The 22,589-nt window shown below is 43.0% G+C and overlaps 1 protein-coding gene across 1 annotated transcript in view; it reads right to left on the bottom strand.

Annotated features, from left to right (window-relative positions):
• The window catches only part of LOC114250705 (neuroglian), a 49,452-nt gene that overhangs the window by 10,675 nt on the left and 16,188 nt on the right, over positions 1–22,589 (bottom strand). The window contains 1 exon segment of the mRNA XM_028184687.2: positions 17,512–17,787. Within this exon segment, the coding sequence (XP_028040488.2) occupies positions 17,512–17,787 (276 nt within the window).

The following is a 22,589-nucleotide window of genomic DNA, read 5'->3' as shown; positions in this document are numbered from 1 at the left end:
GTGGAAGTTAATCGTGAACAATTGTTAAGTACGTATTTCATTAGAAAAATTGGTATCCGCCTGCGGGATTCGAACACCGTTCCATCCCTACATAATCGAATGCACCGGACGTCTTATCCATCAGGCCATGACGACTTCTAGAATATTAGTGTTTACGAACGTCATTCACCGCCCTTACTGTAATAACTAATTTTAACAATTAAATTCGATAATATCGAGTACGGCGTCACAACCAATTCAATAATTTAGTTTAAGTGAGTCGGGTTGAGGTAGAGTGATGTCACTACATGTTTGCAAGCAGGGCGGTGCGGCGTTTTTCCAACTAAAGCACTGTAACAAACCGTGACTCAAGAAAGTGAGCTGCAAACTGTTCATTGCAGGACTGTACCGGAGCCACTACGGACCGCGGGAGATGTAGCGGGGCTTGTGATCTTGATCCAAATAACAATTACATAATCACGAAGGACGCTCTGTGAGGCGTGTCAAGAACGCACGAGATAGTTTGGTTTAGGGTAGGCGAAGATGCGTATACCTAGAAGTCACCTTTAGTATTGGAATAAGGGCAGCACTGCCTTTCAGATTGGTACACATTATGGCTTTGCGATGCGATATAACTAGATTAGGTGATTAGTTAGAGTAGGGAGCTACAGTGACCAAAACGTTTTAACATTTCAAAGCTTCGTCCGACCGATCGTGACCAAGGCTGAATAGCCTCGTTTTATGTTTCTTTCGATTATGATAATAAAAACTACGTTTGTCTCAGCAGTATTAAATCAAGGCAAACATTAAATTGTGGACCGGTGACACTACTCTTATGTAGTGTCTTACTAGGACGTCGCCAGGGGCGTGACGAGCTCAGGTATCTCCGGGGGAACCGGATCATGGTTGCAATGTGCGTGATAAAGCCGAGGGACACAAAACTGACCGGGAAATATTTCCGTGAAAGGTAACAAGTATCCGTTCTTATACACACAACATTCTCTTGTTGTAAAGAGTTTTAAAACGGTCGAATGTCTTTTTTCATCAAAATCTGTCAATCTCAAGGGCCACTTAATAATATTAAGTGACCTCAGTCAAGCAGCAATCCCTCGTGACCCGGAGTCGGTATTTCCGTTACATTACAACAAATGTAGTCCTACTCCATGACCCCGAATGATTGCACAGGGGTCACAAATAAAAACCCCTCTGATACTCAAGATGATAGGGAACCAGGTATCCGAAGAGGGCGTGGTCACACTATATATCTCGTGATGAATACGTGTAAATTCTTTTCGTATGAATCTTCGAGCGCGTCACATGATACCATTAGCTTCAAGTTACCCAAACTACTCGCTAATTCAAATACCCGATTCGAGCTCCGCGTCGAATCTATATTAAGTGATATTTAGATCAAGGTCTTTGTCTCTCCAGGCGTGGCGATCTAGCAGACTCATATTTATTTACCTACTAGTCTGGTCATCGATCGAAATAATAATATGCTTTTGAAATACGCATTATCGAGCTCGGTTCTCGATTACGTGAACCACAATTCCGTTGGTTCGCTAGTATCGAAATATGAAAAAGTGTAATATTTGAAACATTGGAAGATAAATTAAGATGAAGATAGGAAAGTAATTATTTCATAAAAAATTCTGTAGACATTAATTCCGGTCGTAAAACTCATGCCAAGTCCCACATGATAAGATGACTGTCGCGACACCTATTCAGACTCCTCTTTTCAAAAACCGACGTGAACTCTTTACAGAACCATTTTCCGCGTTTCTAATCCATTGCATTCTAAAGGTACGTTCACGTTTTTTTAAGTCCGACTAACGTCATATCGTAACTATATGTTTCCACAAAATGAGCCTTACATTTCCCAGGTAATGATGGTAACATTTATGCTGCTACCCTCTTATTGCGGTTTTGGATGATGTGCAATCGAATGCGGTGTCTTGCAGTTCATCGACCTTAAGAAGTAAACCGACTCATAAGAGAGTGTAAGCCAACCTTTTGTTTGTTTGAAAAGCTATAAATTGTTCTCCATAAATAATCCCAGAAACTTAACTGACTCACTGGAATCAAAGTATACCTTACTGAATACTTGAAGCACACGAGAAAAAATACAATTGAATGATATAAAACAACCCAATAATGGAACATACTTATAGTTACATAAACTTCTTTCTGTCGCGACAGTTTTTGTGCTTCCATATACGCAACGAATAGACCTAAGTCGAACCTTTGATACATTTATTATAATCTTTATAGCTTTTGCGTTGAAGGTCATTTTGTTCGCTCAACTTGCGAAATTAGACAGTTATGGCACTGATGTGAGTTAATTTATATTTACTGTCCTGAACGAAAGAACCTTGAAACGATTTGTGAAGCGATCTGTATCGGCACAGAAATATTTAACGATTTGTCGTAACGTTTACATGTGAAGGTATTCATCCTGGCTCAGAAAACTAGCTTTTGTGAAAACTAGCCTATCCGATTCGAAAGGTAAATACAGTCAGCGGCACGGAATATGGCCCAAACCTAAGCAAGCAGACCGATAACAGGCGATTTTTGTACCGCGTATAAGAATTTCGAGTGGCAGTTTATCAGAACCTTTTTTTTTGTTAATTTAAGAGAGTAAGCACTCAATGGTCATTTGTTTCATTTCTGTGACACTTGACTTTAGTTCGTTAGTGAAACGCACAAAAGACGGGTGAGTTAAAATTCGATATTCCAATAGTCTTGCATTTAATCTTTAATGTTTAATTTTTTTATTAATCGGTAGTAATTTATGCTTCCAGAATTGGAAAACAATGACCCTAACACCTGCTCAAGTTGCTCAGGCTATGTTACTTCGAAATCAGGGGCGAACGCAGCGAGAAATTGCTGAAACTTTAAATGTACCGCGTACAACTCTCAGGTACGTCTTAACAAGATACGACCAGACCGGTCTATACACAAGGAGACCAGGTAGTGGCGGTATTAGGTGTACATCAGTGCGAGATGACCGATTGATCACTCTCGCAATTTTGCGAAATCGGTTCCTTACTGCAGTCGAAATTCGGCAGCGGCTACAAATTTCAAGAGGAATCAACATAAGTGAGCGAACAATAAGAAGGAGAATGGAGGAACAAAATCTGCGTGCTCGAAGACCAGCTCGTGGTCCAGAATTGCTCCGACACGATCGCGTAGCTAGACTACGGTCCGCTCGTGAACACGCGCAGTGGACTCACGAGCAGTGGAGTAAAGTTCTGTGGACTGACGAATGCCGAGTAGCCTTAAGAAATCCAGACGGACGCGAACGTGTGTGGAGAAGGCATGGGGAGAGGTTTCTGTCAATCACTACCACGGTTCATCGGGGGCGAAGATTTCATCCTCATGCAAGATAATGCCCGACCTCACACAGCATGTTGCGTCGATGATTACCTGTCGGAGGTGAGCATCAGAAAATTGGAGTGGCCAGCACGAAGTCCAGATATGAATCCCATAGAACATGTCTGGGATATGCTTAAAAGGCGAATTCGATCCAGTCCCAACCCTCCAGAGACCATCAGTCAGTTGAAAGCCGCCCTGGTGGCCGCTGGGAAGAAATACCTCAGGTGGACATTAAAAACATTATCCATAGCATGTCTGATCGTATGCAGGCGGTTATCAGGGCCAGAGGTGGAAATACCCGTTATTAGTTTTAAGTAACATACCCTAATTTTGTAAAAAAAGACAAAAGATTTTTTAAACATAGAGCTGTAATGACCTTTTTGTAATTTTCACAAATTTTAACAAGTTTAATTCGCTTTTTGTTAATTAATCACTTGCATTTAAGTTCCAAATAAAGATTTAATTTTTACTACAAAAAAAGAACCTTGTGTCGCGTTTCATTTTGATAATAAACCACATAACACGCTTGGGCCACATTCCGTGCCGCTGAGAGTAGTTGATTCATGTTGTAGAAAATTACTGCCAAGCAGGTACAGTGTTCGTTCTAAGACGTTCCGTAAAGTTGAGTTATGGTCATCAATGCATCTGACAGTAAGATTTGCAACCATAAATACACCAAAGCTAAGGCTTTTGTTTGAGGACGCCATTTTTTACAATATGTGTCTCCGAAGGGCATTAAACGCAATGCCCTAAATGTTGGGACGTCGTCACTCGCTAATTTATTGCGTACATACATATCGACGCTTGAAAGGCAAACGTGACTAAGCGACAATAACTGCTTGTACATAAATGATAGGCAATAAACATATTCGATGCGCAAAAAAAATATATTTCTGGGTCTATTTTTTTTCAGGTATTTCAACTTTAAATTAGTCTACCGTAAAGTTCACGCATTGTCGCTTAGTCACGTTTGCCTTTCAAGCGTCGATATGTTTAATAAGAAAAGTACTGCAAAAATCTAGGAGTGGAATATTCAAGCGTGCACGATCCTTAATTTACGAGACCTAGTTCATAAATAACACACAAAAGCTGTTGCACCGAGGTAGGGGAGCGGCACTAATGCACTTCCGTGTTGCAGACGTTCGTAAACAAGAGTAATTCAGGGCGAAATGTATTTTGAAGTGTTTTCTTAAGGAGCCGACGCGGTTGTAAGATGAAATGAAAACAAACATGTAAAGCGTTCTAAATCTCACAGGACAAAGAGATTTTATATCGTTTTTTGTCTTTAGCGTCTTTAAAGGGAAGCGAACATACATTTTACTGGTGGTAGGACCTATTGAGAGTCCGCGCGAGTAGGTACCACACCCTGCCATTTCTGCCGTGAAGCAGTAATGCTTTTCGGTTTGAAGGGTGGGACAATCGTTGTAACTATACTTGAGACCTTAGAACTTATATCTCAAGGTGGGTGGCGCATTTACGTTGTAGATGTCTATGGGCTCCAGTAACCACTTAACAACCAGGTGGGCTATGAGCTCGTCCACCCATCTAAGCAATAAAAAAAATACAATCCGTGTGACGATGAATGGTCATCATCATTCATAGACACCAGCAATGCACTGTCAAGCCGTTGACTACCCCTGAGGAGACCTTTCATACTTCGTTTGAAGAAGCACACGTTGTAGCAAAGTGGAGTTAAGTTCAATCCCCAGCCGGTTAATATTCTGATGACACAAGTCTGTGACCATGGTCTCCTCGTCCTACTAACTTTGAACTTTTACATGTTTTGTGTATCTTCACCTCCTTTTTACCTATTCTCCTAGTTTCGTTGTGGAATATTTATTCTAGGGTATTCCATGAACCCCCAGGAATAGTTCACACCCATTAAATGAGTTATTAGGTATTATTCAATAGTGGCTTCACTTAATAATTCAAGGTGCACGCGCGGGAGTATTTAGAGGTGAAGAGCGGCTTGGCTATGCCCTGGCGTTGCTGAGGTCCATGAGCGATGGTAACTGCTCACCGTCAGGTGGGCCGTATGCGCATCTGCCCACAAGGTCAATAAAAAATGCACGAAGCGAATGCTTACATTTTTAAATTCTTTCGATTAGATTTTCTGGTTTTTTCGCGAACTCCAGACTTGATTACAATATAATTTAGTGTTACGATTGAAAATTCTTGATGTTTAGATTACATTATAAATACAAGGGTGACCACAAAAACCGTAAATAAATCTACAAAATGTTAAGTAATTAACTTATTGCATGATTTCTTCTTAATAAATCCGGAAGTTCACTTAAAAGTCCATTCACGGACCAGCTAAAGAGGTAAGAACGCGTTAATCTAGTTCCAAGTCCATTGCTAGTTCCTTTCCAGTGGCAAATAATGCCTCTCCTAACAGCGTCTTATTAAGAACGCATAAGGTTCATTTTGATTAGCTCTTGTCCGACTGCTAATTGATTTTGAGTGACAGTTACGCTCTCAGCAACCGAGAGTCGTTGGATACCAGTAAGTTTCTAAATGACTGCTGGTTAAACGTGTTGATTTATGTGTCTGGCGTGGCGGTTTAGGTCCGTCGGGGGAGTTTATAACTTTCCCTAACTGTTCGAGACTAACTATAGATATAGGTATGAGGAGAGTTGACGTCAAACAGGGAATTTCCTCATTGGCATTACGTATATGCAACCTCACATGATAGTTAAAGCAGTTCCTAACCTTTTCTTTCTTTTTTTTTTCCTACCTAGACTGATGGTCTTGAGAAACCATTTCAGCGTAGCCTTAACTAGTTTTTTTTTTTTTTTTTCCTACCTATGCTGATAGCCTTGAGAGGCTATTTCAGCTTCACCCTAACGTGTGTAGGTGAGCTCACGGGGCTCAAACCGGAGAGTTGAGAACACTGACCCTAGCAAGAGCAGTGCTTCGCAGAATCTACCACCGGATCGGAAACGCGACCCACTGAGAAGATCCGGCGAGAAACTCAGTGGGCTGTGTCTAGGGGTTAATTCGCTCGTCGAGCCCTTCGTCGCAAGCGACGGGTTCGACGAGGACGGTGACCGGTGCTTGTGGTGCCTAAAAGCACCGTTAATGGATCGGGAGGATCCGTAATGACGTGCTTTGGGCGACGTCGACTGTTTACCATTCGGTCTACAGGATCGGGTATGTAGTTTCCAGCGGCCACGACAAGAGGGTTCTCATGTCGTGCCGCCTTCTCGAAATGGCGCAATGATGCCGACTGTAGATACTTACTGACAGAGTCGAGCTCCAGGTCATCGTGGAGATCCACGTTCCTCAGGAACCATGGTGCTCCGACGGCTATCCTGCAGAATCGGGATTGAATAACCTGAAGGGGCTTCAAGTTGGTGCGGGCTGCGTGAGCGAACACTACGCTTGCATACGTCATAACGGGGCGTATGCAAGTTTTGTAGAGAGTTACCTTATTACGGAGGGACAGTTTGCTTCGCTTGCAAAGCATAGGGTAGAGACGTCCTAATATGAAGGCGGCACGGTCGCGTACCGTTTTAATATGGGGACGGAATGTCATCCCTCTGTCGAGGGTGACGCCTAGGTATTTGACCTGCGAGGCCCACGGTATGGGCTGGCCAAAGAGAGTGACGGGGCTAACGGCGGAGGTGTTTGCGCGCCTATTAGGGAGTGGGATGCTCGAAGTGGTATTCGGAGGGCGACCCCTTTTGAAGAGCACCGCTGTGCTTTTCGTGGGGTTGATGTCGATGCGCCACTTCCGGAACCACTGTCCCATGGTGGCTACTGCGATCTGGAGTCGCCGATGCAGCAACGACATCTTCCTACACGAGTAGTAGATAGCCGTGTCATCAGCGAAGAGCGCTAGATGGGTCTCCGGAGACCGGGGTATATCATTGATATACAAACTAAATAATAACGGGGAGAGCGCGGAGCCTTGCGGGACTCCGGCAGTCAGATGACGGGGGCGAGAGCGAGTTCCCTCTACTCGATATCGAAACAAACGGTTCGACAAGAAGTCTCGTATGATGAGCACGAGTCTGTCTGGCACTCCCATGTTGTACAGTTTGTAGATCAAACCGTTGTGCCAGACTTTGTCGAACGCCTTCGCGATATCGAAGAAGAGGGCGCCGGTCGGGATTTGTTTACGCCTATTTAGCCCTATCAGGATGTGCTCCGTGAGGCGGTGCACTTGTTGTACGCACGAGTGTTTAGAGCAGAATCCGAACTGTTCGTCTATGAGAATTTTGTTCGCGGTAACGAAGTCCCAGAGGCGTTTCCGAAGGAGCCGTTCGTAAATTTTGCCTATCGTCGGGAGGAGACTAATCGGACGGTAACTAGCGGTTTCGTTTTTCGGTTTACCCGGCTTATGTATACCGATAACGTCCGCTTCTTTCCACACCGCGGGAAAGATGCAGTGCGTCATAGCGGCATTTAAAATTGTAGCCAACATTGCTATCAGTTGGACTGGTAAGAGTTTAAGCGCGCGGTTACGGATGCCGTCGGAGCCGGGTGCCTTCTTAGGTTGGAGGTTGTGGATCGCTTCTCTAACTTCGTCAGTGGTAATGGGGGGTAACGCGTCCGAGGGCGGTAGGGAAGCTCTGCGCTCGACCTCCCTGTCGACTAACTCGGTGTGTTCGGGGTCCGCGTATTGAGTGCTGGTGGTGCACTGCTCTTGCAGTGCATCGGCCAGCAGCTCAGCCTTGTCATCGTCATCGAATGCCGGTGGTTGGCCTGAAGGGCGTACGAGGGGAGGCATAGTAGCGGTAGTTTCGGATTTGAAAGTCCTAGCTAGTCGCCAGTATGCTTGGTGGGAGGGCGCGAGTTGTTCTAAATAACTATGCCAATTTTCGTTACGGGCGTCGCTTAGGCGGGAGTGGACTTCGCGTTGTAGACGACGCATCCGAATCCGGTTTGAATGCGTGGGAAGACGATCGTGGGCCCGGATTGCCGCGTTCCTAACTCTTAAGAGGTTCCTAAGTTCGGGGGACAGTCTGATGCGGTGGAAGCTATCCTCCACATCGACTTCTTTAGAAGATCTAATGATCGCGGAAGAGATGTGATCGGTAATGATGTTTATGGATTCGACGGTGTCCTCGGGGGATAGATTCGAATCCGGGCCGTAAGGGAGGATTGGCGGAGCGGCTTCGGCTAAGCACGTGCCCAGCTTATTCCAATCCACCATGGTCCTCGTAACAGTGACTGGGTTGTGAGGGCGACCGAGCTGCATAACGACAGGTCGGTGGTCTGAGTCGAGCTCTGACAGTGCTTCGATGGAATGCAAGCGCAGAGTTACGTTCCTAAGCAATGCCAGGTCTATAGTGCTCGGACGGAGCGCGATGTTATACGGATAACATGTTGGAGTTGGGGGGCCGACTACTTCGAAGGTGAGGTCGTCTATAAACGTGTCGAGACGCCTACCGTTGACGTTCGTACGATGGCAGTTCCACCTAGTGTGGTGGCAATTTAAATCGCCTGCCAGGATGACAGAGTCTCCCATGCCGAACAGTGACTCGATGTCACTGCTCAGGAGGGGCTTGTCCGGGGGGAGATAAACGGATGCGATGACGATCGGCTGGTGTCCCGTCAGCGAGATACGGCACACTGACGCCTCGATATGTGAGAGCGAGGGAGTATCGAGAGGGACAATGTGCAGGGCCCGCCTATAGTAAATGGCAGTCCCGCCTTTGGAGGCGGTGAGTCTGTCATTCCTAACCATGACGTAATTCGCGACTTTCGGGTCACGACGCGAGGGCTTCAGGCAGGTCTCCTGCACTAACAGAATATCTATTAGGTTATCGCGGAGGAATTCGTATATTTGATCGCGTTGCCGCGCGAGTCCATTAGCATTGTAGAATGCCAACTTAAGGGAATAAAGTTTTTCTCTACCGTTTCGCGCCATTGATAACCGGTAAAGATTTAAAGCGTACGGGATACGGACTCATAGACGTCCATGTGATCGAAAGCGGCCGCAAGCCGCTGTTCGGGGGTTACCGACCTACGGATAGCATCTGCGAACGATCGCAGACGGTCAAAGTTTACCGCGGTGACGAAGTCACGCACGAGCGCGAAGTCGTTGACGGCTGAGGGTTGCGGGGGGCGGTACGCGGGCGCGGGGCGAGGTGCGAGCAGGGGCTGAGGCGCGGGACGTGTCGCAGGCGGGGGCTGGGGTACGTTTTGTGTTCCCTCCTTCGTATACGGCAGCGGTTTTTTCCACGCCGCACAGTGGGTCGATACTATGATTTTAGTGACTTAGGGACCAACTTTGTTTTTTAAGATTTTTCTTCACGTAGATAGATAGAGCTCGTTAATCTCAATAATAATTGTTTTGGGCAAAAATTACAAAAACTTTATAGTTTGGTCAGAAAAATGTGTTTTATGATTTTTTTGTATGGAGCGGGTCACATTAAATTAAATTCCTGCTAAGTACCGTGAGGTCCCGCTTTGAAACTTTATTTTTCTTACACCTTGTCTAGTCTACTATCATTTGGTGCTATGAACATGTGCATAAAGTTGCAACTCTGCCAAATAAATGGATCGAAAAAAATGAATAAATACATAGAATAAAAACCTTTATTTTTATTTTCGTAAGTGCTTTTAAGTTAAATTTGATATGGATTAGTAAGTACAAGCACGCAACAATACCCATAATTACATAATACCTAACAAAAATACATTTAGTAGGTCTCTAATTAATCAATCTCTGTAATTATTAGGATAGTTAACATTAGTTACTGAGGATAATTAGTTAAGCAGCCATTACTGGGTAGTAGAAAATATAGTACACATTTGTGTCTCTCTGGAAGTATAAAGTGACAATATTTATTATATACTAACTAGTGTTCGTTTATTCGTACGACTACTAACATCTTCTGATTGTCGTCGTGATCTTCCTTTTTCCGTTATAATGGATAATTTTATTAACAATTTAGGATTATTTATGATTTTAAGAGAGCAACTACAGTCGCTGTCTGATAATAAAAAACTTTCAATTCCTACAAAATCAAATGAACGTGACCGAAGAGAAAAGTGTTGAGCCCCAAAAATTCTGTACGCACTTTTGTTCAAATATAAGTGCAATATGGAAACGAAGTAGTCGCATGTTAGCACAGTTTATAAGAAAAAAATGTGATTAGTTCGAATGTGCAATAAACTGGCCCGAAGGCATGATACCTGAAGATATCAACACTGTACACGAAAGGCTCGAGATTTCTAATACTGAAGATGTTGAAAATGTACCACGCTCTAATGTACTACAGAAGCCTCGACATCTACTTTTACACCTCGAAAACCTTTTGAAGAATTGGGATCCAGGCACATTGAACAAATTTACCAATCGCTTTCGTTAACCCCGGATTAAATGAAAGCTACTACAGTTGCTAGTTTGAGAAACACTGGAAATGAAGATGTAGGAGAAATAATGAACCATTTGTCAAATCACCCCAAAGATCTAGAAAAAGTTAAGGAGTGTTTAAGTACAAGTAAAGTGAAAAGTAGTACATATTCTCCCGATAAGGCACTATTAGTTTCACTTAAATTAAGTAAGTGGCAGTATATAAATCTAAGAGAAGCAGCAAATGAAAATGGGTCCGATTTATACCCTTCTTAATATAAAATTAAGCAAGAAAAGACCAAATGTTATCCAGGGAAAGACGAGGTAGTTATTAATGAAGAAAGAGCTGCTATTAAAATGCAAGCATTACTAAGCTTGGCGGTATATAGGCTTTTAAATGTGATTACTTCGGATTTCGACTCGGCAAGAGAGCTACTGCTTATAAGCAAATAGGCTTTGATAGAGCCCCAGGTCAAAGTAATTATAAACAAAAGACTGAAACAGAGTTTGATGATTCATCTATTTTCTTGACCAGTCTAGTTCCTATAAGGCTTCAGAAATTTGATGGAACAATTGTTTGGGAAAACGACCTACCCTCATCAACTTTTTGTTGCCGTCCAATAATGTTTAAATTTATAAAAGAAACGCAGTCAACAGTGGCAATTATAAAAGCTAGCATAACAGAAGAAATAGAAAGACTCCAGCCATCAAAAATCAAACAAGTTGAAGTTAAGCATCAATTGCACATGACGATGATAGACGGCAAAATAACCTTATATTTGTCAGAAACATTTTCTGCTGTCTGTGATATTTGCAAAGCAAAACCGTCAGACTTTTTTGGAGTCACTTGCTTATCAAAGAGAAAATAATGAAGGAATATTCCAGTATGGAATGCCATCTTTACATGCCTGGATAAGACGCATGGAGTGCTTACTTCATATCGGTAAATATAATTTTATTACTTCACAATTTTTTCATCCTATGTAGTTTCCTGTGAGATTATTTTTTAAATGACATTTTTTTGTTTGCGTCTTTTCGTTTGGACTTCAAGAAATGGAGTTGCAAGGGGCGATGACTAAGAAAAAATATCAATCAGAAAGAGCGCTATACCTTAAGCGTTTAAAAAGGAATACGGTTTACTTATAGATGTTGTCAAGCAAGAAGCAGGAACAACCAATGATGGCAATACTGCCAGAAGATTTTTCAGGAATGCAGAAGGAACAGCCCGCATAACAGGAATACGTAAAGATTTAATGGAGAGGTTTCACGTGATTCTTCAGACTGTTGCATCTGGAGAGCGCGTGGACCTTTCCAATTTTTCCGAGTTTTGTAGATATACTGCAGAATTGTATATTAATTTATATCCCTAGTATTATATGCCTTCCAGTATCCATAAATTGTTGGCACATGGTAGTGATATACAATAATAAAAAGCTTTGCCTTTCGTGCCATTCCTATAGGTAAACTGTCGGAAGAGGCAGCGGAAGCTCGCAATAAAGATTTTCGGAAATATACAGAGAGTTGTTATTTTAGAAAGATAAGTAGACTGCCGACTAATGAGGATATTTTACACAATCTTCTTTTGTCTTCTGATCTAAAGATCGAATGGTGAAACAAAATATATAATACTTAGAGAGATTGATTAATTAAGACCTACTAAATGTATTTTGTTAGGTATTATGTAATTATGGGTATCGTTGCGTGCTTGTACTTACTAATCCATATCAAATTTAACTTAAAAGGACTTACGAAAATAAAAATAAAGATTTTTACTCTATGTATTTATTCATTTTTTTCGATCCATTTATTTGGCAGAGTTGCAACTTTATGCATATGTTCATAGCATCAAATGATAGTAGACTAGACAAGGTGTAAGAAAAATAAAGTTTCAAAGCGGGACCTCACGGTACTTAGCAGGAATTTAATTTAATGTGACCCGCTCCATACAAAAAAATCACAAAACACATTTTTCTGACCAAACTATAAAGTTTTTGTAATTTTTGCCCAAAACAATTATTATTGAGATTAACGAGCTCTATCTATCTACGTAAAAAAATTTGTTAAAAAACCAAGTTGGTCCCTAAGTCACTCAAATCATAGTATCGACCCACTGTGCGCCGAGACGGTGGGAACCGCAGCCGGTACGAAGGCTGGTTTCGGCACTGAAGGCGCCGAAGTCTTTGGGTCGACGGTTCGGGGGGCTGGGTGGTTCGGGCGTTTACGCGGAGCCCTAGGACATCCGCGGTAATTTGCCGGGTGCCCTTGCTTAAGGCATAGGACACAGCTTGGGGGTTCCATCGCGGTTTCCCTAACACGCGAACATTCTGTGGTTGCGTGATCGCCGAGGCATTTCACGCAGCGGGGGCGCGCGTGGCAATTACGCGCTGAGTGGCCATAGAGCTGGCACCTGTGGCACTGCCCGGGAGTACCACGTTTATGGGGGGCTTCAATGGTGACCCCGGAGAGGCCGCATATCGTTTTGAGACATGAGATTCTTTCTTTGCCTCTGGGGTTGATTCTAGCGCGACGAGAATCATATTGTACGGCTGTCTGCCGCGTCCGCTGTGCATCCGGTGCACACTAACTATTGGGAGGGACTGACCGATCAGATCCTCCTTTACGTAGTCTATGTCGAGTTCCTTGGGGACTCCGCGTATCACTACGCGGAGTTCGCGGTCCTCCTGAAGAGCATAGGTGTGATAACCTATGTTCTCCTTTCGGAGGTAAGCAGAGAGGGCCCTATGGTCGCCCGGCGTTGCGACCTTAATCTGAATCCCATGCGCGACGTTACGCGCATGGGTATAATTAATTTTGTTGGCCTGAAGGGCCTGGGATACGCGATTCCACGCTGACTTCTTCTGGAGTATCAGCGGGGGCGGGACAACTGTTTTAGGCGCGGGCGCGGTTTTTGGGCGCGGCGGTGGGATTACGCGGCGGGCGGAGTCCGACTCCGGCGTTACGACTACCTGCGGTCGGGAGGCGGTCGCGGACTTGGTTTGCTTCGTCATGGAGCTCCGGGACTCCACGACGCGAGTACGCTTTTTACCGCGCGTTACAGTTTGGAACCCATCCGAGGTTCCGGGTTGAGGGCTAGTCGCGGACTCGAAGTCCATCTCCGATTCGGTATCGGAGCCTGAACTAGACGCTATTGAGGTCGCGACGGACGAAACTGACGTGATTGACGCGGGCGCGGGGGTAGCGGGGGCGGGGGCGTTAGACGCTACGGCGGCGGCGTGCGTACGTGCGCTTGAACACGGACCGGCGGCGGGGCACGCGAGGCATGCCTGCGAGGCATGTTTGGCGACGGCGGCGAGAGATGCGGGGGGAGAATATTTACCAAATGAGGCCCTATAGGCTTCGAATTCGGGCGCGATTGACGGATATTTTTCCCGAATGAAGTCGATGAAAAGTTTTTCCTCCATCTTCACGTGATTTTCGCCCGGGGGGGGCGGCCCCGGGACTTAAACACGCGCTCGCCTTGCGGCGAGGCCCCTGCGTCGGTAACACTAAATTGGCCGAAGCGATTCTAGGAATTTTAGAAATTTTAGTGAATAGAATAAATAGAATAGAATTAGAGTGAATAGAACCACTGCACAGTTCCCGGGCGGCAATGCCTTGCAATTAGGCGCAGGTACAAATTCCGAGAAACACTTGGGCCACAGATGTGCCACGAACAATGATCTATTATCACCGGTAGTCACTTCCGACAAAACAATGAGCACGTCCACGCGCGTCGGTTGCTCAAATCGGAATGCTTAACTAGTAGGTGAGCTCACGGGGCTCAAACCTGATGTCGTTGCTAACACTGGCCCTAGCAAGAGCAATGCTTCGCAGAATCTACCGCCGGATCGGAAACGTGACCCACTGAGAAGATCCGTCGAGAAACTCAGCGGGCTGTCCCTAACCAATGACCTTTTAAACTACATTTTAGGGACTGCGTCGGCAAGTCGCTCGGCCCAACGATCCGGAAGGATCTTGAGCATCAAACCACTAGAGGTACCAGACGCAAGTTTATTCTGATACGCTGTGGATTAACAAACGACGAGGGAACAACATTGACCGAGGTTTATTAAATATAACACAATATTAGTTTCTAACAATGCATATTAATTAAAAGTATTTTCGTGTTTGTTATTCCGCACACACGTCGGTGGACAATAATCGAGGAACAAAAGGAGATATGAATATTGAACAATGTCGCGACCGCAACCTCGGCAGAGCTAGCAACTTTTAATTCTCCGATCATAATATGTTCGACGCTTCAATGTAATGGTCAACGACAAGGCATGCGCTCGAAGCATTGTTTACACGATTGTTATATGCATTATGAAAGTGAATTCATTTCATTTTCTATATAGATGATTGTAATTTTTAAATTACACCCAAATCTTATTATATTTCATAACTTGTGTGCTTAGCGCGAGTTTTTTAACGTTCTCGATAGTGTAAATATTAACTAAAAATTTGAATGGAGTTAGAACGCTTGCCTACATTTGCCGCTAGGGGCGCTGTTCCAACTGCATACTTTGAGTTAACTTTTACGCTATCGAGAACGTTAAAAAACTCGCACTAATCAGACTGGAGTCTAAACGATACAGTCCTCGACGGTATGCAGGTTTATTTTTCAAAAGATTTGTTTCAGTTGGTTTTTACATAATTTTGTTCCAACGTCACGCTATCAATATGTTTACTCTTATAATGCGGTTTAACGTTGTTTTGTTTAGTTGATTGTAGTAATATGATTCGTGCGAAATGATAACTATAAACATGTTATTCCGGCTCATGTGGACCTGTTGTTTGATTGAACGTCAGCGAGTAGCCCAAATATTTTTAGTGCACTATTTGGTGTAAAAAAACATCGGATAATAAATCGGAATCAGCCGAACGCGACTTCACTAAGAATGACGTCACATGAGGCCATTATGCGAGAGTAAATCACCCATAGAGCATATATGTAGGTATATCTGATAGCCACACATCATACGACATTATTGGTGTTCAGGCCATAGGCATCATAGAACACAAAATATTTGGCAAATGCCTGAATCTCTACTACTAAGTCACGGCTCTATTGAATACCGACAAGAACGTAAGACAAGTCGAGACGTGAGGACGCGCCTTTATTGGTGGTAAGACGTCTTGTGAGTCCGCACGGGTAGGTACCAGCACCCTGCCTATTTCTGCCGTGAAGCAGTAATGCGTTTCTGTTTGAAGGGTGGGGCAGCCGTTGTAACTATACTGAGACCTTAGAACTCATATCTCAAGGTGGGTGGCGTCATTTACGTCATTACGATGGGTGCTCAGCACCGCGCTCCTGGCCCCGTCCCACGTGAGCACCCACTAGCGACCAGACATCAAGTCCCGATAACTAACAGTAGGTTTCGTATCGATTTCCCGACGCCCACACTCCGCGATAATGTCTCACGCAAACACATTCTTGTAGGATGCGATTTAATATTGTTTTAATTACACATTTACGCTGCATTAATATTTTATTAGTTAGTCAATAGACAAATGATAATTGTATGTATATTAAGTACTTATTAGTGGTCCGGCCGTAGTCGAAATTCGACTATAATGAATGGACATTATAAGTTTGAACATTATTATAGTTCTATTGTCAAAGAGTATTATTATTATACACTATTATACTTCTATAATCACAGATTTCGCCAATACTACACTATGGATAAATAATATTAACGACAAACAATAATAATCTATTTTGAATTTGACCACAGACTATACAACAAAAATTTGACAATTAAAAATAGTACATATGGGTTGAGTCAAATACATGTTAGTGTGTGTGTAATGTTTTTTTAATTGATTTAATGTGTTTTTTATGCATAAAAAAAGGAATTAACACTCCACTCCTTCTGTATATTCTCTGTAAGTGTGGGAAATTTCATATTTTTCCGACTGCGCAATTTTCGTAGAAAGGGGTACAAGGTTTTTGCTTCACGTATTAATATATAGATTAAGTATTAAGCAGTAAGAACGTATACGCCGGACACCGGAACACGCTACTGATGCACGGTGGGATCACCTCATGTGCGCTGTGCCTCAAACAAACGCCAAACCTCACAGTTTTAGTTCAAAATTTAGCGGTACCCGTAAAGCTTAGAGCGTTTATGTATATTAAACTAGTTGATGTCGTTAAGACTAGTCGCGCCCTGACTGCGCGGCGAGGCTCTTGACTTAATAATAAATTTGTTTCTTGGTTCATAATCAAAATACTTTTCTGGAAGCGCCAACGATAAAAGTACTAGGCATCTACCTAGCTGAAACGCGCGAATATACAGCACACGAGCATAGTAAACGTATTCATTTTAAACACTAGAAGTACTAATTATAAATACAGAAAGTGAACGTGGACGATATTGTAGTGGAATCCTTGAGACGAGGGGAGCTTTTTGTTTTTATTTTATTGCCCGCGTATGCAGACCCACCTGATAGTGAGTGGTTACTGTCGCCCATGGACTGCAGCAATGCGAGAGACAAAACTAAACCACTGCCTACCGTTAAGTACTCTCCACAAGCCTCGTTTGAAGAAGGACATGTCATAGCACTCGGGAAACACCGTGGAAGGGAGACCTCAAGCACCGGTCAGCGTCCTCGTCGAACCCGTCGCTTACGACGAAGCGCTCGGCCAGTGATTTAACCCATAGACGGCCCACTGAGGGTCGCGTTTCCAATCCGGTGGTAAATTCTGAGAAGCACGGCTCTTGCTAGGGCCAGTGTTAGCAACACTCCCGGTTAGAGCCTATCAGCACAGGTAGGGAAAAAGTGGAGGGGAGCTCATTCAAAAGCCGGATGGTGCGTGGCAAAAAGAGACGAGTACTCACACTGCACGTTGATGTAGACGTCCTTATAGACGTAGCCGATGGCGCTGGTGGCGTTGCAGCCGTAGTTGCCCGTGTCCTTCTTCACGAGGTCGGTGATGACGATGGAGTTGGCGCTGACTTGGCGGCGCGGGTTCAGCTCGGCCTGCTCGATCGGCTTCCCGTTGTGGATCCAGGATATCTTGGGCGCCGGGGTGCCGTCCGCCTCGCAGCGGATGACCGCGGTCTCGCCCTCGGCTAGGTTCTGGATCTCTGGTTCCACCGTGAAGAATGGCGCAGCTGTGGAAACGGACTTATGTTCAATATGACTGTTTGAATATTTTGTGTTATTACGTAACCAGAATATGAAATTTATTGAGAAATAATCTTTAAAATAGTGATTTTTACACTAATGACGGCTCACAATCCACTTTTTTGTTGTTTAGTTGTTTTGGACGAGCTCAGGACCCACCTAGTGTTACACGTAAATGCCTCCACCTATCTTAAGACATGAGTATCAGTTTTTACAGTACAACGGCTGTTCCACCCTTGAAACCGAAACGCATTGCTGCTTCACGGCAGTAATAATAGGCAGGGTCGTGGTATCTACCCAGGCGCAGTTACAAGGCGCCCTACCACCAGTACAATGACAGTAAGCGATGCTCGGAGCTCTAACATACACCATACACATACAGCTTGAGACCTCTAGTTTAGACCTCAATATCATGGGTACAATACAAAATTAAACTGAATCGTATCTTGAATTCCGCAAACCAGGCCATAATTAAAGCATCAGTATTTTCTTGTCACATTTCACAAACTACAAAAAGATTTGAAATAATCATAGACTAGTGAAACCGGGACTATGACTATGTAGTATGTAGTACACGCGATGGTTGAGATGGAACCGACAGAAAATCACAAATCAACCGAGCAAGCAGTCTGCCTTCTCACTAACTCTGTTTGTAAATATATCGAGGAGGGCAGATGCTGCCTGGGTTTTTTTTTTTTTTTTTTTATTGCTTAGCTGTGTGGACGAGCTCACAGCCCACCTGATGTTAAGTGGTTACTGGAGCCCATAGACATCTACAACGTAAATGCGCCACACACCTTGAGATATAGTTCTAAGGTCTCAGTATAGTCACAACGGCTGCCCCACCCTTCAAACCGAAACGCATTACTGCTTCACGGCAGAAATAGGCGGGGCGGTGGTACCTACCCGTGCGGACTCACAAGAGGTCCTACCACCAGTATAGGTGTCTTTCTTGATCTAGCAAAAGCTTTCGATACCGTTTCAGTTCCCATCCTTCTGCGCAAATTAGAAAACACTGGAATTAGAGGCCTTTGCCTTAATTGGTTCTCAAGTTACCTCACAGGTAGAAGACAATGTATAAAGGTAGGAGACCACATCAGTGACTTTTCTACGGTTTCCTTCGGAGTACCCCAGGGTAGCATTCTTGGACCTACACTATTTCTGGTATACTTAAACAGTCTGTCACACATTAAACTAGACAATGCGAACATAATTAATTACGCTGACGATACTGTCATAGTTTTCCACGAGTCCTCCTGGGAAAGACTCCAAACTACAACACAAAAAGGCCTTCAAGTAGTTGCTGACTGGTTAAATAAAAATTTACTGACTATAAATCCATCAAAAACAAATTACATCTGCTTTCACAAAACAGTTAAATCAGCCCCACCTCCAAACTTATCTCTAGCGATACATTCTTGCCAAAAAAACAATTTCCTTACACCAATTCTTCCCTGTGATTGTCCGAAAATACTTAAAGTTAGTTTTACTAAATACTTAGGCATCACTATCGATGAAAAACTTACATTTAAAGAGCATATAGCCTCTACTACTTCTAAAGTCCGGAAATTAATTTTCTCCTTTAAGTTGCTCCGAGACGTAGCAAGTATAAACATATTGAAATCCATCTACCTCGCCCTATGTCAATCCATACTCTCATACTGCATTCTGGCCTGGGGCGGAGCAGCCACTTCTCATCTAATTACCCTTGAAAGAGCTCAGAGAGCAGTATTGAAAACTATTTTAAAGAAACAATTTCGGTATCCCACAGACACTCTCTTTAAAGAATTTGGGGTCCTGAGCGTGAGAAGAATATTTATCCTTAGGGCAGCCCTTGATTACCACAGAGAAGTTCCTAAAATTACCAACTTCAAAGTTCTTGCTACAAAACGTACTCCTATAATCCCGACGCCCTCAGTTAGGACGGCTTTTGCTCGCCGATTTAGCTCCTACATGAAACCATACTTATATAACAGACTCAACAAAAAATACAAAATTCTTAACCTAAATTACGAAGAAGTTAAAGGAAAATTAACAAAAGAACTGCTTAATTGGTCCTACTCTTTTTCGGAGGAGTTTCTGAAATGCATTAAGTGACCATAAACACATGCCTATGGTAAAAATCATTACACCTGTTCCTTTTCTTTTTATATATATGTGTATGTGTGGGTATGTGTGTGTATGTAAATATATATATGTGTGTGTGTATATATACATGTATAATATTCGCTTACCTATTTTGATTTTCTCGTATATTCAGCACCGTTATTACTAGTTTTAAGATACTTCTGTAAAAAGCTCTCCACGAGACAGGCAGTGCCTAGTGTGGAGAGTTTTTAGCAAACTGTCGTGTAAATGTTTTTCAATGTTAATGAATAAATTATTATAAAAATTATTATAAAAAAAAAGCTCTTTGCACGGTACTGCCACTCGGAACCTACAGACTAGACGACGGGGCGCATAATTATGAAAATAAACCAATCTAACCTCCATAGCTCGTCTTATGGTAAATTAATAATTATAAGCCCGGACATTTGAATCCGCATAGAACTTTGAATTATTACAGAACGGAGCTATAAACATTTCATGGCATCTGTTTTACACGGCACTGAAGCCACGTGCGCAGGTTAATTAAGCCATAAAATTCGTTATGCGGCTCCCGAGGAGCTATCAAATATTAAATTTAATAATATATGCAATATTTTCAAAGCGGTATTAAGTTACTTTAGGCGTTGACTATGTCCTCAATTCTTTCTTAATCAAATAGAAACGCAGTCGCCGAGACATTTTAAGAATAAGCATTGAAAACTTTTTTTTATTGCTTAGATGCGTGGACGAGCTGTCAGCCCAGATGGTGTTAAGTGGTTACTGGAGCCCATAGACATCTACAACGTAAATGCGCCACTTTTTAGATAGAAGTTCTAAGGTCTCAGTATAGTTACAACGGCTGTTCCACCCTTCAAACCGAAACGCATTACTGCTTCACGGTAGAAATAGGCGTGGTGGTGGTACCTACCTATTCGCGCGGACTCACAAGAGGTCCTACCACCAGTAACTGTATAAGGACTTAGGTTATGACTGTACGTTCTGCTTTTATGTTGTTTTATTCACCATGAGCTGGTAGAAATAAGCCACGTCGAGAACAAAATCTTTTCAAGGTCAAGGTTTCCAGTCCAGTAAGATAGCTCGGAAATTGAATTGTATAGATGGCAGTAAAAGAAGATGTATCTTTATCTTTTATCACTATTCAACGCATTCTCGTGTCAGGCAGTCGTATTACAACACTGAACCATGAATATCTACCAGCAACGGTCGCACCGGAACAATAAAAAGGACGTAGTACGTGAGGTGGACATCCCGGGCCGCGGCGGGATCCGGACCGATTATTTACGTTCGTGACCTAACCGCATTACGTCACACGTACGTACGCCCTGTACATTACGGAACGGTTAATGAGTTTGTACTCGTGATCGTTTCTGACCTAATGCCGGGACGGTTCAAGGTCTGGACGCGATCGGGAACTGTTAGACATTGATCACGTTATAAAAGCAAAGAGCGTGATTCGAAGACTCAAGCGGTTAACTCGAAATTAAATGGTACTACTAGCTACTACAGCTAAGACAACATCAACTTTAAGTTTATGAAACTTGAGTTTGATTTTACTCAAACCGGAATTGGTCGTTAAGTTATAACAGTAGAAACAAAGCTATAGGTATTTCATAGCTGACATGTTTCATCGCAACCTTTGCAATGAACTGTAGAGCATATTCCTTGAGCCTACGAAACGGCTACCCAAAATTTGTTCAAGATGGCTTTTTTCGATTGGTTATAGGCACTCTGTGAACCTTCAGTCGTTACCGCCTGATCCTACCCTGTCTACCCAACAAACTAATCCCAATCCCTAACCTAAACCTAATCCTTCTCATTCTAATTCCATCTCCCAAATGCGACAGTTATGTCCATATTGTAAATCTAATTCTATTGTTGTTCTATTTTTTACATAATAGTTCGAACTAACATTTTAGTCAACTCAGAAAAATTCTGGAGAAAACGATACTCGAACACTGAGGTTTTTGTTTTAAACGACGGTGTTTGGTTTTTAATTTTTAAGAATTTTTAGACTCTCATATCCTCAATTTATCCCTGTACGCATTAAAATAGTAACACAGATCCGACCTGACGACACCATACGGGAAGAAAAATCTTTCGAAACAAGGCTAGCCATTAACTGAAGTGAGAAACAAACAATTGTATAGCTCACTAATGAGAATTATTTGATGCGTTCCGAATAAATTTAAGCAAACGTCGATGGAATTTAACAAAGACTTTCTTGATTTGAAACGTTTTATTTTTGGGAAACAAACAGAATACGAGAGAATACAAGAGGACACGAGAATATGAGTTCAATAAAAAATTACGATTTACAAATCACGGATATAAATTTCGTAATTGTTGTGTCATATACATACGCATTAATTGAGGCGGAATTTAAAAAGTAAGAAAACCATAACTATAGTACACCAGATACAGCCCCCTGAGTTTCTCACCGGATCTTCTCAGTGAGTCGCGTTTCCGATCCGGTGGTAGATTCTGCGAAGCACTGCCCTTGCTAGGGTCAATGTTAGCAACTCTCCGGTTTGAGTCCCATGAGCTCACCTACACACGCTAGGGTAAGCTGAAATAGCCTCTCAAGGCTATCAACATAAGTAGGAACAAAAAAAAAAAGAAAAAATTAGAATTCGTCGGGACAGTTCTTACTCACAATCGGGACCTCTAAAAAACGAATGAA

The sequence above is a fragment of the Bombyx mandarina genome, chromosome 05 (genome assembly GCF_030267445.1).
Source record: "Bombyx mandarina strain Sakado chromosome 05, ASM3026744v2".
NCBI lineage: Eukaryota > Metazoa > Arthropoda > Insecta > Lepidoptera > Bombycidae > Bombyx > Bombyx mandarina.
The sequence above is the reverse complement of the archived record's forward strand: the minus strand, read 5'-3'. Positions and strand labels throughout refer to the sequence as shown.